This window comes from Amia ocellicauda, chromosome 21 (genome assembly GCF_036373705.1).
Source record: "Amia ocellicauda isolate fAmiCal2 chromosome 21, fAmiCal2.hap1, whole genome shotgun sequence".
Taxonomy (NCBI): Eukaryota; Metazoa; Chordata; class Actinopteri; order Amiiformes; family Amiidae; genus Amia; species Amia ocellicauda.
In genome coordinates, this window is record NC_089870.1 from 16,218,901 (window position 1) to 16,231,752 (window position 12,852).

At 39.7% G+C, this 12,852-nt stretch overlaps 2 protein-coding genes across 2 annotated transcripts; both read right to left on the reverse strand.

Annotated features, from left to right (window-relative positions):
- Positions 1-1,413: 1,413 nt before the first annotated feature.
- Positions 1,414-4,219, reverse strand: LOC136716954 (olfactomedin-4). The gene is made up of 5 exons (XM_066694397.1): positions 4,128-4,219; positions 3,615-3,752; positions 3,199-3,411; positions 2,751-2,895; positions 1,414-2,326 (listed from the first exon to the last, which is right to left on the reverse strand). The coding sequence occupies exons 1-5, from the start codon at positions 4,179-4,181 to the stop codon at positions 1,503-1,505; spliced, it is 1,374 nt and encodes a 457-aa protein (XP_066550494.1). The 5' UTR covers positions 4,182-4,219; the 3' UTR covers positions 1,414-1,502.
- Positions 4,220-4,989: 770 nt separating this feature from the next.
- lrrc74a (leucine rich repeat containing 74A) lies at positions 4,990-10,812 on the reverse strand. The gene is made up of 13 exons (XM_066695055.1): positions 10,701-10,812; positions 10,154-10,329; positions 9,921-10,028; positions 9,567-9,660; positions 8,813-8,862; positions 8,609-8,690; positions 8,260-8,345; positions 7,614-7,808; positions 7,064-7,159; positions 6,634-6,777; positions 6,421-6,525; positions 6,146-6,231; positions 4,990-5,551 (listed from the first exon to the last, which is right to left on the reverse strand). Exons 1-13 carry the CDS (start codon positions 10,810-10,812, stop codon positions 4,990-4,992), a joined length of 1,896 nt encoding a protein of 631 aa, XP_066551152.1.
- Positions 10,813-12,852: the final 2,040 nt, after the last annotated feature.

The window sequence follows — 12,852 nt, forward strand, 5'->3', positions numbered from 1 at the left end:
AACTAATTATCGGCTGAGAATGGTGGTCGGGACAACTACTGGCTTAGTATTCATGTGTTCATGTGTGTTTCTTTGATTGCACAGGACCCTGACAACTAATGCGGCGCACCTGTCCCACTGAACAGCGCCCTACCTACAACTGTTAGTACTCAGCACAGACTTCCTACATAACATACATGCTGTTTGGCTCTGCTTTCCTGGACCACAGATAGACCAGTTGTGAGGGTGCCAACCAGCCAAAAGCTAAGTTTCCATGTGTGGAAGAGGGCTCTTGCGGTGGACTGTTGCGTGGCAAACTTTTGCTGTTTGGCTCTGCTTTCCTGGTGCTGCTTGCAACCATGAACAATCTGAAATAACAGGAGAGAAGTATTACATTGTTACTTACCTTGCAGGGCTGGTGTGATGGACAGCAATCCAGATTCTGGACCAGGCAGCTGTGGGAGAGAGAAGCGCAGTACAGGGGTGAGGAAGGAATGTATCCCATATAATCTCCATTGTGTGTACAGCACTTACCTGACCCTATGTGTTTTCTTTTCTGTTTTTTTTACTGTTGTTTGCATAGATCTGCTGCAATTTTTGGATCAATTCTAGGGCTTAGTTTTAGGATTTTATTATAGATCTTTTTTTTTTATCTTTAGTATTGTATAATATATATCTATTAGCTTTGGTATTGTTTTTTAGTGATTACTGCCCAGTTTATTAAATGTATTTTTAACAGTGTTTTAGATTTAGGGGGCGGGGGTGTGATAACATTTAAACTGTATTTTTGGTTTAAATGATTACTAAATTAAATGGAATCTAACACCCCTAGTGAATATCATTGTTTAAAAGCTTTTAAAAGTTTAAAAGTGTGAGCCCCATGTGTAATTGGTGGAGTAAGTTGTTTAATATTACTGTGGCATTGTCCTTCTAGGCAGAGGAAAGACATTCAAATGAAGGTCTCTCACACATCATCCTTAATACAGGTCTGGATCTCCCTGTCTTGCTGTTCCCAGAATTTATTTTGAAGATCAACAATCAAACAAAAACTCAAATTTGAGTAATAAAGAAATAATACAAAGTGTTTTATTTTTTGGAAAACAACAGGAGATAATTTAATTGCATTGATTACGTGCTGCTCATTAAATTAAGGGATTATAATCCAAAGGCATGATACAGCCTAGTAAATTCAGTAAATCCCTCTTTAAGATTTAAGGTTAATTTTCTACAGACTCAACTCAACTGGGCCAAGCTTGAATTTGTATTTCCACTGATCTGTTTTATTTTCTTTCCTACTATGTAGGTCCTATTTTAATGAAGATGCTACAATTACTTTACATTTGCTTATAAGACCCACTGTGTGTATATTAAAGTAGGTGTGTTTGTATTAGTTTGTGAGTGTGTGCGTGAGAAACAGACTCAGACAAGTTTAGATGCTTGCATATTTCATTTATTCATTTAAGTAATAACACAGTTGTAATCACTGATGTGTCTTATTGTAGATATGTGAAAACACATCACTCTTAAGAATACATTGATACTTCAACCTGTTGCTGCAATTTTTGGAACTTAACATTGTAATAGATGTAGTAGCCTTTGCTATACATGTAAAGCCTCTGATCCGCAGGGTTGTAATCAAGGTACACAAATCCTTCATATTGCTTATTGAAAGGAATGCTTATATAACTCTCTTTACCTGTCTTAGTATCATATTTGTAGAATATCTCCTCAATGTTAAGGTTTATTTGTCTGGTGGCATACAGAACGCCACACACCATGAAAGCATTACTCACTCTCCGCCTAAATATATTTGTCACCCAGGTCTGTTCTACTGAAAAGGCATCTACATTAATTTTGGATAGGACCATGTTACCCTTACTGGCTTCTGTTGCATAAATGACCCACAGCCCGTTTTCATCGGCTGCAAAGTCAAAATCCTGGTATGTGGCAGAACTGTAGGAGAACTTGTTGTTCCAGGCAGCATCAGGCAACACCCTGGTCTCGACCGCAAACGTTGTTGCATTAATTCTGCACAGATTTCCAGTATTATAGCAGTTATAATAGTAGTAATTCCCATGCATTATGTTATTATTACCATACCCCTTATAGTCGTTAACAAAATATTTAAATTGTTGTCTTAAGAGCAGGTTGGTGTAGTCTGAGTACAGGTACAGGTTGTAGGTGTAGGGGCTAGTATACCCTGAATACCAGTACATCTCCTCAAAGCCCGGCTTCGGCTTTGAATCTCTTCCCCATCCTCCATAAAGGTAACCTTCATTGACATGTGCGCCCAGCTGGACTATATATGGCATGCTGATGTTGGAAATGCCTCCGTGATTACAAGATCCTACAATGGAGAAAACACACATATAATATAATTTAACCCAAAGTAAAAACAGTTACGTTGAGAGTATATTTATTATACTTATTTATTGTAAAATAATTAATCAGTTTTATATTATTAAAAAGTACAGAGGCAAAAAAATGAATAATATTTATTTTAGCAAACGTAACTGAAAGTAAATGTTTATAGGTTCAGCTGTAATGCAATTTCATTTCATTTTGAAAATTAAATATTAGTTTATGCACAAAATCACAACTTACCGTACACACAGGAAAGAGGTATAACTGTACTTTCTTTCAAAAGGACTGATATATGTTTGTATTTTATGACAAGTGATACAGTTGTGTATTTACATACTGCAAAGAATGAGTTGTAAATGTGTAAAATGCCCAAGGGAAAACTAAAGGTGCAATAAGGAGATGATTACCGATCTCAGGTGTGAAGGATTCATCCTGCAGCTCCTCGCACTCGACTATATCTTGCTGCAGTTCAGCGTACTTCCGACGCAATTCCAGCACCTTGTTCTTGTCATAGCTCTCCAGTTGCGTCAGTGAGGTCGTCACGTTGTGGATCTACAGAAGAGAATCAATTACAACAGTGAGACATTTGGTGCATCAGGTAGACTTGAGTTGGGTAGATGCTGGTTTAATGTGCAGATTGAGCATAACAAGAAAGTAAAACAAAAGGATAATTTGGTGGAATTAATTAAGAGCAGGGACAAGAATTTATGGAACAGAGAGATAATGTAAGTCTAAGAGAATATATGTGCATATTTTTACATTAAGGAAAATATACAAGTGATCAGAATGAAAGTGTTAGATAATTCCAACAATCTGGACCCTTTTTGTGTTCCTACAGGTGTGCGTTTACATTACCTCTGCTTGCAGGATGTGAAATGTGGGTGAAGAGGTCTGGACAGATCCTCTCAGCTCAGCGATAAGTGCTTCCACCTGCTTGATCTCGATCTTCAGATTCTCCAACTCCAGCTCAGTCATTTTGTTTGGATCCTTCTCCATCTCCTCCACACGCAATTTCAGGTTCTCCAGCCTCTCGGTGTAGATGATCAGTTTGCTTTCATAGCCTTGAACCTACAGACGGGGGAGAACTCAGCACCTCAGCACTTCTGTACTGACACATCGTTCTAGGTTTGTGTTCCTTCTGTTCATGTATTCAAGCTACATAGATTATCATCATGTATTTTCACTGATGTGTGAACTTCACCCGTGACCTTCACCTGTTGTGAAATACAAATTACAAATAAATGTACATGTAGGTTGTTCTTTTTTTTTACCTTGCTTGTCTCCAATTCCAGTGTGTGACTAATCTGTACTGATGTCTGATCCAGCCGGTCCATTGTGTGAGTTGGGAAGGTTGTGGCAGGCAGGAGCACATTGCAGAGGCACTGTCCTTTATTGTCCACATCTACTGACTGTAAGAGTTGTGAGAATGATGAGAGTTAGTTGCACTGTCCTACATTCTAAATGGCAGAAATGCAGAATTTACGTTCCTTGGTTTAATTACTCTTCATAACATCTCTATAATATATTTAATGTACTTTCTTTCACATCATAATACAATACAACTCTCTGTAGATGTTTGTTTTATTAATCTGCTATTAATTGTACAGATATAAGTATATAAGGTTTTGTCATTTATCCTGTTTAATTTATATCTATTATTATCAGTTTTTTTTTTTTTACAATAAAATGCATTCATTAAAGATGTTAACATTATAAGTAGTTTGGTGAAAGATAAATATTAATCGATTCTATTTTTTTTAAAGCATCCGAATGCAGTTTCTCACCGCCCAGGTCAGTGTAGATCTGAGGAGAGCAAACAGCAGCAGAGCAGGAACCATTGTTCTTCAGTGTTGTCCTCCCAGTTCTCTTGTGTTTTGGTGTCTGGATCCAGGGGCTTTTAAAGCCCACCTTATCTTGGGCTGTATCAACATCTTCCTTTTTCCCAGACTTATTACTCTAGTTGTCGATTTCAGATCTTTATGACATTGACGATAGCAACATCTTTGATGACTTTCATTATTGTGGTAGTGAAAATGAGATGATTTGCAAACAATAGGATTATGAGGTTATCTTCCTTGGCTTGCTCTTGGAATGGTGTTGGCCGGTTGCTGGAGGGAGGAATAGCATTGACCACCTGGCATGATGAATTCATTCCCATCAGAAGGCGTGATAAGAGCTGGGAAATTTCCATGGTGTCCTATTGCTTTATTCTGAGCTAATGGTCATTGATCAAGATCATAAAGATCTTCACATGAGGTATATATTTTGTAAAACAAATATGCATTTTTCAAATTGAAACAGAAATCCACAAGACTGTAGCTAGGAGGTCTGATCAAAAAGAGGCATCAGAAAAGACAATCAGATCCATAATACACTTTAAATTAAAATAATAAAAACAATATAAAGGCAACAAATCAAGATGATTTAAAGGGATTACATTAGCGCATACTAATCAGTGGTTTATCACACCAATTCTGGTTAAACAGCAACACTAAATTGGTCAAACTAAAAGGGTAATTTTCAAGTAAGTCATTCCTTATAGGAGAAGAGAATTCTGAAGTATTAAGTTCTTAAGTATGAAGTATACAAGTATGATGTAACTAAAAGGTGTTTAGGTCTTTATATGATTATAAATGTATTACATTTTCATTTTGAGGACTTCTTCTTAGGATTTTTCGAAGCCTGCCTCTTGGGAGGTGTGAGTGCTGGCCTGGACCTGGTCAAGCTGTTGGATCCTGAGCTCAGATTGCAAGAGCAAACTTCCGGGTTTGAGGTCGAATGAAGACCCTGGGCCGAGACCGCCTTGACAGGGGGAGACCCACGGGCTTCGGAGAGGAGGTTGGGCTGGGAATATGAGTGTGCCTCTGGAGAGGAGGCAGACAGTGGGGTAGGCTGGGCCCCGGTGGGTGTGACGTGGACATGATCACTGCTCAGGTTTGAAACAGAAAAGCGGCTGCTGTTTGACATCACCACGTGGTGCCAGGAGCTGAGCGGTGTGGCAGAAAAGTGCCGAGGCCCACCAGACTCATCCTTGGCGCCCCCCGGAGAAATCACCATGGAGCTGCGGGGGGTGACGGCCTCCACGGCACTCTGGAAGGTCTTCAGGATGCGCTCGCTTTTCTGCTTCTCCTTCTTCTGCCGGGACTCTACCTTCCGCAGCTGCCGCCGGTGATCGCGCATCATCTGCTTCCTGGTGTCAGCCAGACCCCTAGGCAGCAAGGAATCATGGGGAGACAGGATCAGGAGAGCAGGTGAGATGCAAGGGCAGCAGGAATTGTAGGGCGGTTTGGGCAAAATGTAAATTGAAACCATCCTCTGATCATCACTGTCACAGCTCTGTTGTAAACTATTCCAACTGTCGTTTTATACCACCATCTAATAGGAAACAATGACCTCTTGCCTATTAAATCCAATGTGAAATGTTTCTCAACCATGGGTTGCCAAAACTATTTAATTTTGAAAACCACATCTCATGATAGAATGAGTTGAGCTGGACTAAAATTAAACATTTCAGGAGAACACACTCTTATTGGAAATCTGAGGATTGTACTGATCTATGTCTGCGCTGTCCTTGCTTGAGGTTTCCAAGTGGTGGGTGGGAGTCCTCTGCACTGCGCTTCCTTGTCCTGCTGCCTATGGCTGCTCTAAGAAACTAGCCCAAATGAAAAACACCCAGAGGTTAATGTAAGAATCGTCATGAATCCAAATCTATCTATCTCAGCTGTGATCTGCTGTTTGGGGCACAGCTTTTCTCTTTTTTTTTTTTTTTAATTCAGGTTCTATACAGCTGAAAAAGACTCACCTGTAGTCCACTTTCCCAGTCCTGTCCTTATCCAGCCTCTGCACTAGCTCCTCTATCTGGAACCGATCCAGAGGAATGCTTGATTGCTGGATCAATAACAGGAAGATAACAATATGGAACTTGTTTATAGAAATGTTCCTAATGTACAAAAAACTGAATCCTTAAAACTGATACATTTTGAGTGAGGCACTTTATGTGAAATTCAATAACAAATGCTAAGCAGACCAAGAAAATGTCAGTGAACGTCTACTCGAGAGTATCAGACTGTTCCAGACCTGCACGGCCTTCCTGAACTCCGAGACGGGCACTCGCATCGATCCGTCTTTATCGATCTTCCGGAAGAAGTCCCAGAGGCGCAGCTTGCGTTCGTCTAAGTAATCCTGGAGGAAAAAACCATGCCATCACTGGTAGCTGTATGAAAATAACAGCACTTAACTGTCCTCTGACATTCTGTGTTCCTCCTTTTCCTCCAAGCTGTAACTCTGTACCTGAATGACTTTCATGGGGTCGGGGCGCTGAGGTGGCTTCTTGGCGATGAACCCCCCAACCCCTCCATAGAGAACCTCCAGGCCCTGGTGTTGCTGACAGGTCACCTCCAAGAGCTGCAGGAATGTCTCATTCACCAGCACGTTCTGAGTCAATACAAGAGCATTTCAAACACAGGCCAAACACAGTGCTGCACAACCTTTTCAAGCCTAAGTGACAACTGTTTAATAATAACATTGTGTGTGAAGCACCAATGCCTCCCACCCATCCACCCACCCCACATACTTTCAGTGAGCAGGCAAAGCTTTTCCAGATGTGCAGAGTTGTGTAATTCTGATTTGATTTATTTTTTTGTTGTATATCAAATTTTTCCCATTTGTGTCTTCGCAATTCCAATAGTGCGTCTGTTTATTGGTTTGTAAAAGGACTCACAGAGATGTTGATCTCCTCCAGGGCAGACCTGGCCGTGTTCTTCACCACAGTGAGCAGAGCCAGAGCACCCTCCACGGTCAGCGAGTTGTAGGCCAGCTGTAGGGACAGGACATGCCACGGTCACCCTCACTGCTCGCACTGCCATCACAGCTGCACTGTACGCACTTTACAACTCTGCTGGACACAGTGAGCAATGCATCTCTAGAAGTATCCACTGGCCTATTTGCATTGATTTAAAATTGACTGTTTTCCCTGATTTGGAAAATTAATGTTATTTCAGGTTTTAAAATCCATCTCTAGAATTTATAAACATGGCTTTTGTATACAAAAATATGATTTACATTATAGGGCTTCAATTTTTCTTTGTATTACCTGGCTGATATGTCATTCAAATCTCTCTCTCTCTCTCTCTCTCTCTCTCTCTCTCTCTCTCATATATATATATATAAAAATAATACTTGGTTGAACCTGTCTTTCTAATTAGATGTACAACAAGATATTGGTATCAAGCTGAATTCTGCTCCCAGGTACAGTGGAGTTGGGAGCTCACCCTCAGCACTTTCAGCGTGTCGTTGGCCTCCAGCCCTTTGCATAGCATGCCAGCCCCTTCATTGGTGATGCGGTTGCTGCTCAGGTCCAGGTGCAGCAGGGTGTTGTTGAACTTCAGCGCCTCGCCCAGAGCCAGGGCACCTTCGTTCCCAAAGCCGTTCCAGGACAGATCTAAGACCTTCAGCGTGATGTTGACCTGAGGAGGAAAACAAAGCATACTGCCAAACTGTATTCTTCCATTACAGACCACTGCATAAAACTTATTGTCTCAGTTTTTCACTGGCAATTCCTATTTTGCTTAATGTATTTCCTTATTTATTTATTGTTTTCACACAGACTAAAAGTTTATATTAAGATTTAAAAGGTGATCATCTGTACTGCTCCAATGCTGAATTAACGACTACTTTTCATATGGTATCTGAATGTTGATTATGGTTTTGGTGACTACTTATATAATCTGTGTATTATGAAGAACAAGCCCTTTGTGTTCTTTTGCAAACTAAACCTAATGAAAAACCAGTATAGTGTAAGTGGTTTGAAATATTGTCCTCTGTGTCACAAATCTGATACGGATCCAGATATCAGAGGAGTCACTAGGCAGCTGAGAAATGGAATTTATCCGAAAGAAGGCTCGAACACTTCCTTACCTTAAGTCCTGCACACAGAGCCACAGCTCCTTTCATCCGCAGCCGATTCCAGCTCAGGTTCAACGCCTCCAGTCCTTCGTTGTTCGCTGCAGGTTCAACATACAGCGTCAGAGAATACCCAACCGAGCAGGTTTTAAACAGATTACAGATCACTGCACTGAACTGGATTTGATTCAAGGTGGATTTTCCATTACTGCTGCAGCCGTGGTATAGCAGCTTCAGCTATGATGCCAGATTAAATATCCAGTTACACTCTTGTATTAGTATTGCCTACTGTGTGATCGTTTTCATGCCCCTATTGGTCACTAAAATTGGCACCATTCCTTGGTGTCCTTGCAAAAGCCCCTACCTAGCATTTGGCCCAAGTGCTCTCCACCCTTCTCCATGAACTCATTGTGGCTCAGGTCCAACTCCCTGACTCTGTAATTGCTCTGGCAGGAAAACAAAGGGAATGGAAATGGTTAAAGCATCTAATCACTTTATTGGGTGCAATACATTTGAATCCGAATTCATTTGTGTATTTCCAATGAAACAGTTAGATTTCAAGACTTACAGAAAAGGCATCTGAAAGACTCTTGGCATCCTCCTCTCTAAATTCATTTCCTGGTTAGAGAACAAACAAAAATAATGAATCTACAATACTAAATTATTTTTCTGGTTCAGAAAGAAAAGGCAAAACACAAGTTATACTTAAATGTGCTGTGCAAAGGTATACAGCTGTATAGAAAAAGCATATGCAAACTGCTGGGCAGCTTTGGTATTTTGCTTAGTTTCACACTTCATGCATTTATTTTGTTGTCTTCTATTTGCAATTCTATTTAATTATTGCACTATATTATATTATTTTTATTATATTATATTATAGTATATATATATATATATATATATATATATATATATATATATATATATATATATATACTATATTATCTGCTATTTAATCAGTATTGAAAGAGAATATATAATATAATAAGATCTAATATGGGTTGTTTTCACCATATGGTTTCTTTTAGGCAGGATGATATTTGACATATTTTATAAAACCCGTACATTTTTACACGGGAAACAACCATTAGCTACTAGGATAGGAAAGGAAGAAAAAGTCACCTCTTCTGATGGATAGGGATGAAAGCTAGAACTAAAATCCCCATAACTTGATCCAGAACATATTATGAAATGAGTGGAATGCAAACCCTTAAACACGAATTAAATATGGGTAGAGAAACCATGCACTAGTTCACTGAAGCATAGGTTGAATACTCCAAGCCAAAGTGTAATGAGACCTACCTACAAACAGATATATATACCTGACAGTTTTAGTGATCTGAGGGAAATGTTGTCAAGCAACATTCTGGAGATATAGTCAGCACCTGCAGACTGCAAGTGGTTATTGGAGAGATTCTGAAAGGAAAAAAAACAACATAAAACTCTGTTATATTATATTAAAATATTTTTTTACATATGAAACTTGCTCATATTTCAGTTCAAATAGTTTGAGACATGCCTCGACTTTAACACTCCAGTGCCCCCTAGCGGATGACTAATTTAAGTGTTCAAATGAATGTAAATAAAAATCCAGCTTTCAGATGAGAAGATTATAACTGGATAATCACAAACACACTCTGTATGTACATGTTTATCAGACGCGCAACATTGCTCACCAGATTCTGAATTGTGCAGTTTGCCTTTAACATCTCCACCAGGTATTTCACACCCTCTGCTTGCAGACCGTTGTCTTCCAATTCAAGGGTAGTGATTGTCACATCACTCTGAACCATACAAAAACACAAACAAACAAGCAACATTGCTGGGTACATTATGTCAAATAAAAGAAGACAAAAAAAAACATAGAAAACAAAAAAGTGTCAAAAAAGGTAAGTATAAAACTACTCACAACTAGAGCTATAGCCAGCGCCTTGGCCCCCCGGGGCCCCAGCCCATGGTGGTTGAGGTTGAGGTTGCTGTTGCAGCCAAGGTTACGCAGGAAGTAGGAAACTGGCACCACACCCACCAGCTGACAGGCCTGCAGGTAGAGGTCACGGGCAGAGACACCGCTGCTCTCGGCCACTTCTAAGGACAATTTACGAGTACAGATTTGCATTTCAATTTCACTGAAAATAAAGCTGCCCTATATAGAGAGCCAAGCAATAGTGCCTAAATGTTAAAGAGACTTAATCAGCCAATAGGTGTGATAAAATGTTGACATATGGAACCCCCTATGAATATACTTTGTCACATATGTGGCCGGAAAACATTTAAATATCAATTTCACTTAAAAATAAATGTTTTTTATTATATATATATATATATATATAATAAATCATCTGTTGACCTTTTCTATAAAGAACAACAACAACAAAAATCAATGCTAACAGTATGATCAGTAGAAGCAGAATCCCCCCGTGCTGCTTTCATATTTTCATTAAAACACAGCAGCGTACCGTCTTCCTCCAGGTCCGTGTCCCACTCCTCGCCACTGCCCGGCTCCTCTCCTCGAGCGCAGTGCCCACTCTCCAGACAAAGGGCCTCAACCGACAGGCTGGTGTGAGACATCTCAGCTGCTTCAAACCAATCAGCAGTAAGACGCTACGAGAATTGGAAGTGTTAATTCAGTAGTGAGTATGCTCAACTATGTAAATGGTAACACAACTGATTCAACTCGCACCATTTCTTACCTTTGTGTCCCTTCTGCCCCTACTGCTAGGAGGTACAGTGAGTGAGTCTCAGGAGTGGCTCTGCTGGTAACTGTATATCTGAAGTGAAAAGCGATCTCCAGTTAATACAAAACTGTAATGTGAACCTGGAGCAGAGACTTGGGCTATTGATTAAAATGTCATGAAATATTTAACATAGGAAGGATAGCATACATATACCCACATATTCTAAGATACAGTTTATTATAACTAAAACATGTACTACTTAACATTTACATTTTAAACTCAGCACACCAGCCAACAGAGGCAGAGGGACCAAAAATAGGCCATGGAAGTTCAAGTCGACAGGCCCACGTTTCTGCCAAAATCAACATACCGAAATAATAATGAAGTCATTGCCGTCAAGATGAAGTATCAATAATAAAAAAAAAGTTTTACATTGTTAGGGCAAACCTTATTTCTAAATAGTAAGCTATACCTTTCACACATATTATGGGCAATTTAGGTATGGCAAAATATAGGCTTACCATGACTTCATGATCTAGAAGTCACAAATAATAGGCTAGCCTATTGAAAATATCATAAACTTTTCCATTTTCCATTCCAACGAAACGTTTTCTCATTGGAAATAGTTACATTTCAAAATATCACTGTCCTGGTCACAAAAGCAAAGTTTGTGGGGAATAACAGCCATAAGCATAAGCAATAAGGAAATAACACTTACTACCCAGGAACAAAAAATTCTCTCTGCCATAATGATGGGCACCACTTAGGCTAAATGTTTTTCAGCAAGTGGGGGGGCCCCACAATCATATCTCACCTATGGCCCCCAAAAGGCTAGGGCCGGCCCTGATGACACTCATCCACTATCAATTCGATAGGTTTAAACAAAAGACGAAATCGGTTCACCAATCCTGTTGTCAGAAAATCCTGGCAAATCCAATGAGGGATTGGCCACTCCTGCCCCTTCGATATTACGATATTGGATTTACCCAGGTGATGATTGGAGTGATGATGTGTGTGTGCGAGAGAGCGAGAATGCCCAGTTAATAACAATGTAAATCTCAGCATGTACCGGGCAGGAAAAACAAATATAAATCAAACAGACCAGCAGCCCACACAAGTCCAAACAGACCGGCCAACCGGGGAATCTCCCGCACTTCTTGATTGCCAGTCCACCCCTGCCATCCAACAAATGTTAATCTAAATTATTAGTTTACAAAAGTAAAGATAAAACCCATCCAATGCTCCACTGGTATGCACTGTCATGGGTTTTGGTTAGTTTGGAGCTTTGGTTAGTAAACTACAATATACTATCATATGTTTATGCTTGTATCTTTATTTATTTGTTTACTTATGCATACACTGATTAATTCTGGATACATTATTTCTCATGCATTCTTTTATGAAGACAACAGACACAAAATATATCACCTTATGTGTGTACTACAGGCTTTCAATTCCAAAAACATTCCAACATTCCTTTTGCTTTATTTAGAACACATTTAGAGTTCTGAATCGAATTGATGTCATACTTGTTCCCAAACACTATAGTAACTGCCCATTCCTGTAATGCTTCCTCTCCGCATTCTTGTCTCGTACAGCAATTTATCATCATAGTTATTAGGCTTCCAAGCACAAAGTGATGGAGGCTTATTGTTTTTGCAAGGATTTGTTTTTCTTTTTTCTCAAATGCACCTAAAACGCTCATACTTGCATGAAAACTCACTAAACTTGCCATTGCTGTAGAGGCCTGTGATACCTTCAATCCCAGTGAAAACTATACATGCTGGTCACATAGTGCTGCCAGTGCTGCCATATTGCATTGTGTGGTGAAACCAAAACCACTTGACACATGGATGTGCAACTTAGTGCACATTAATGCCTTATGCACAAGTCTAAACATTATCATGCAGCTGCCATTAACATGCGTCAAATT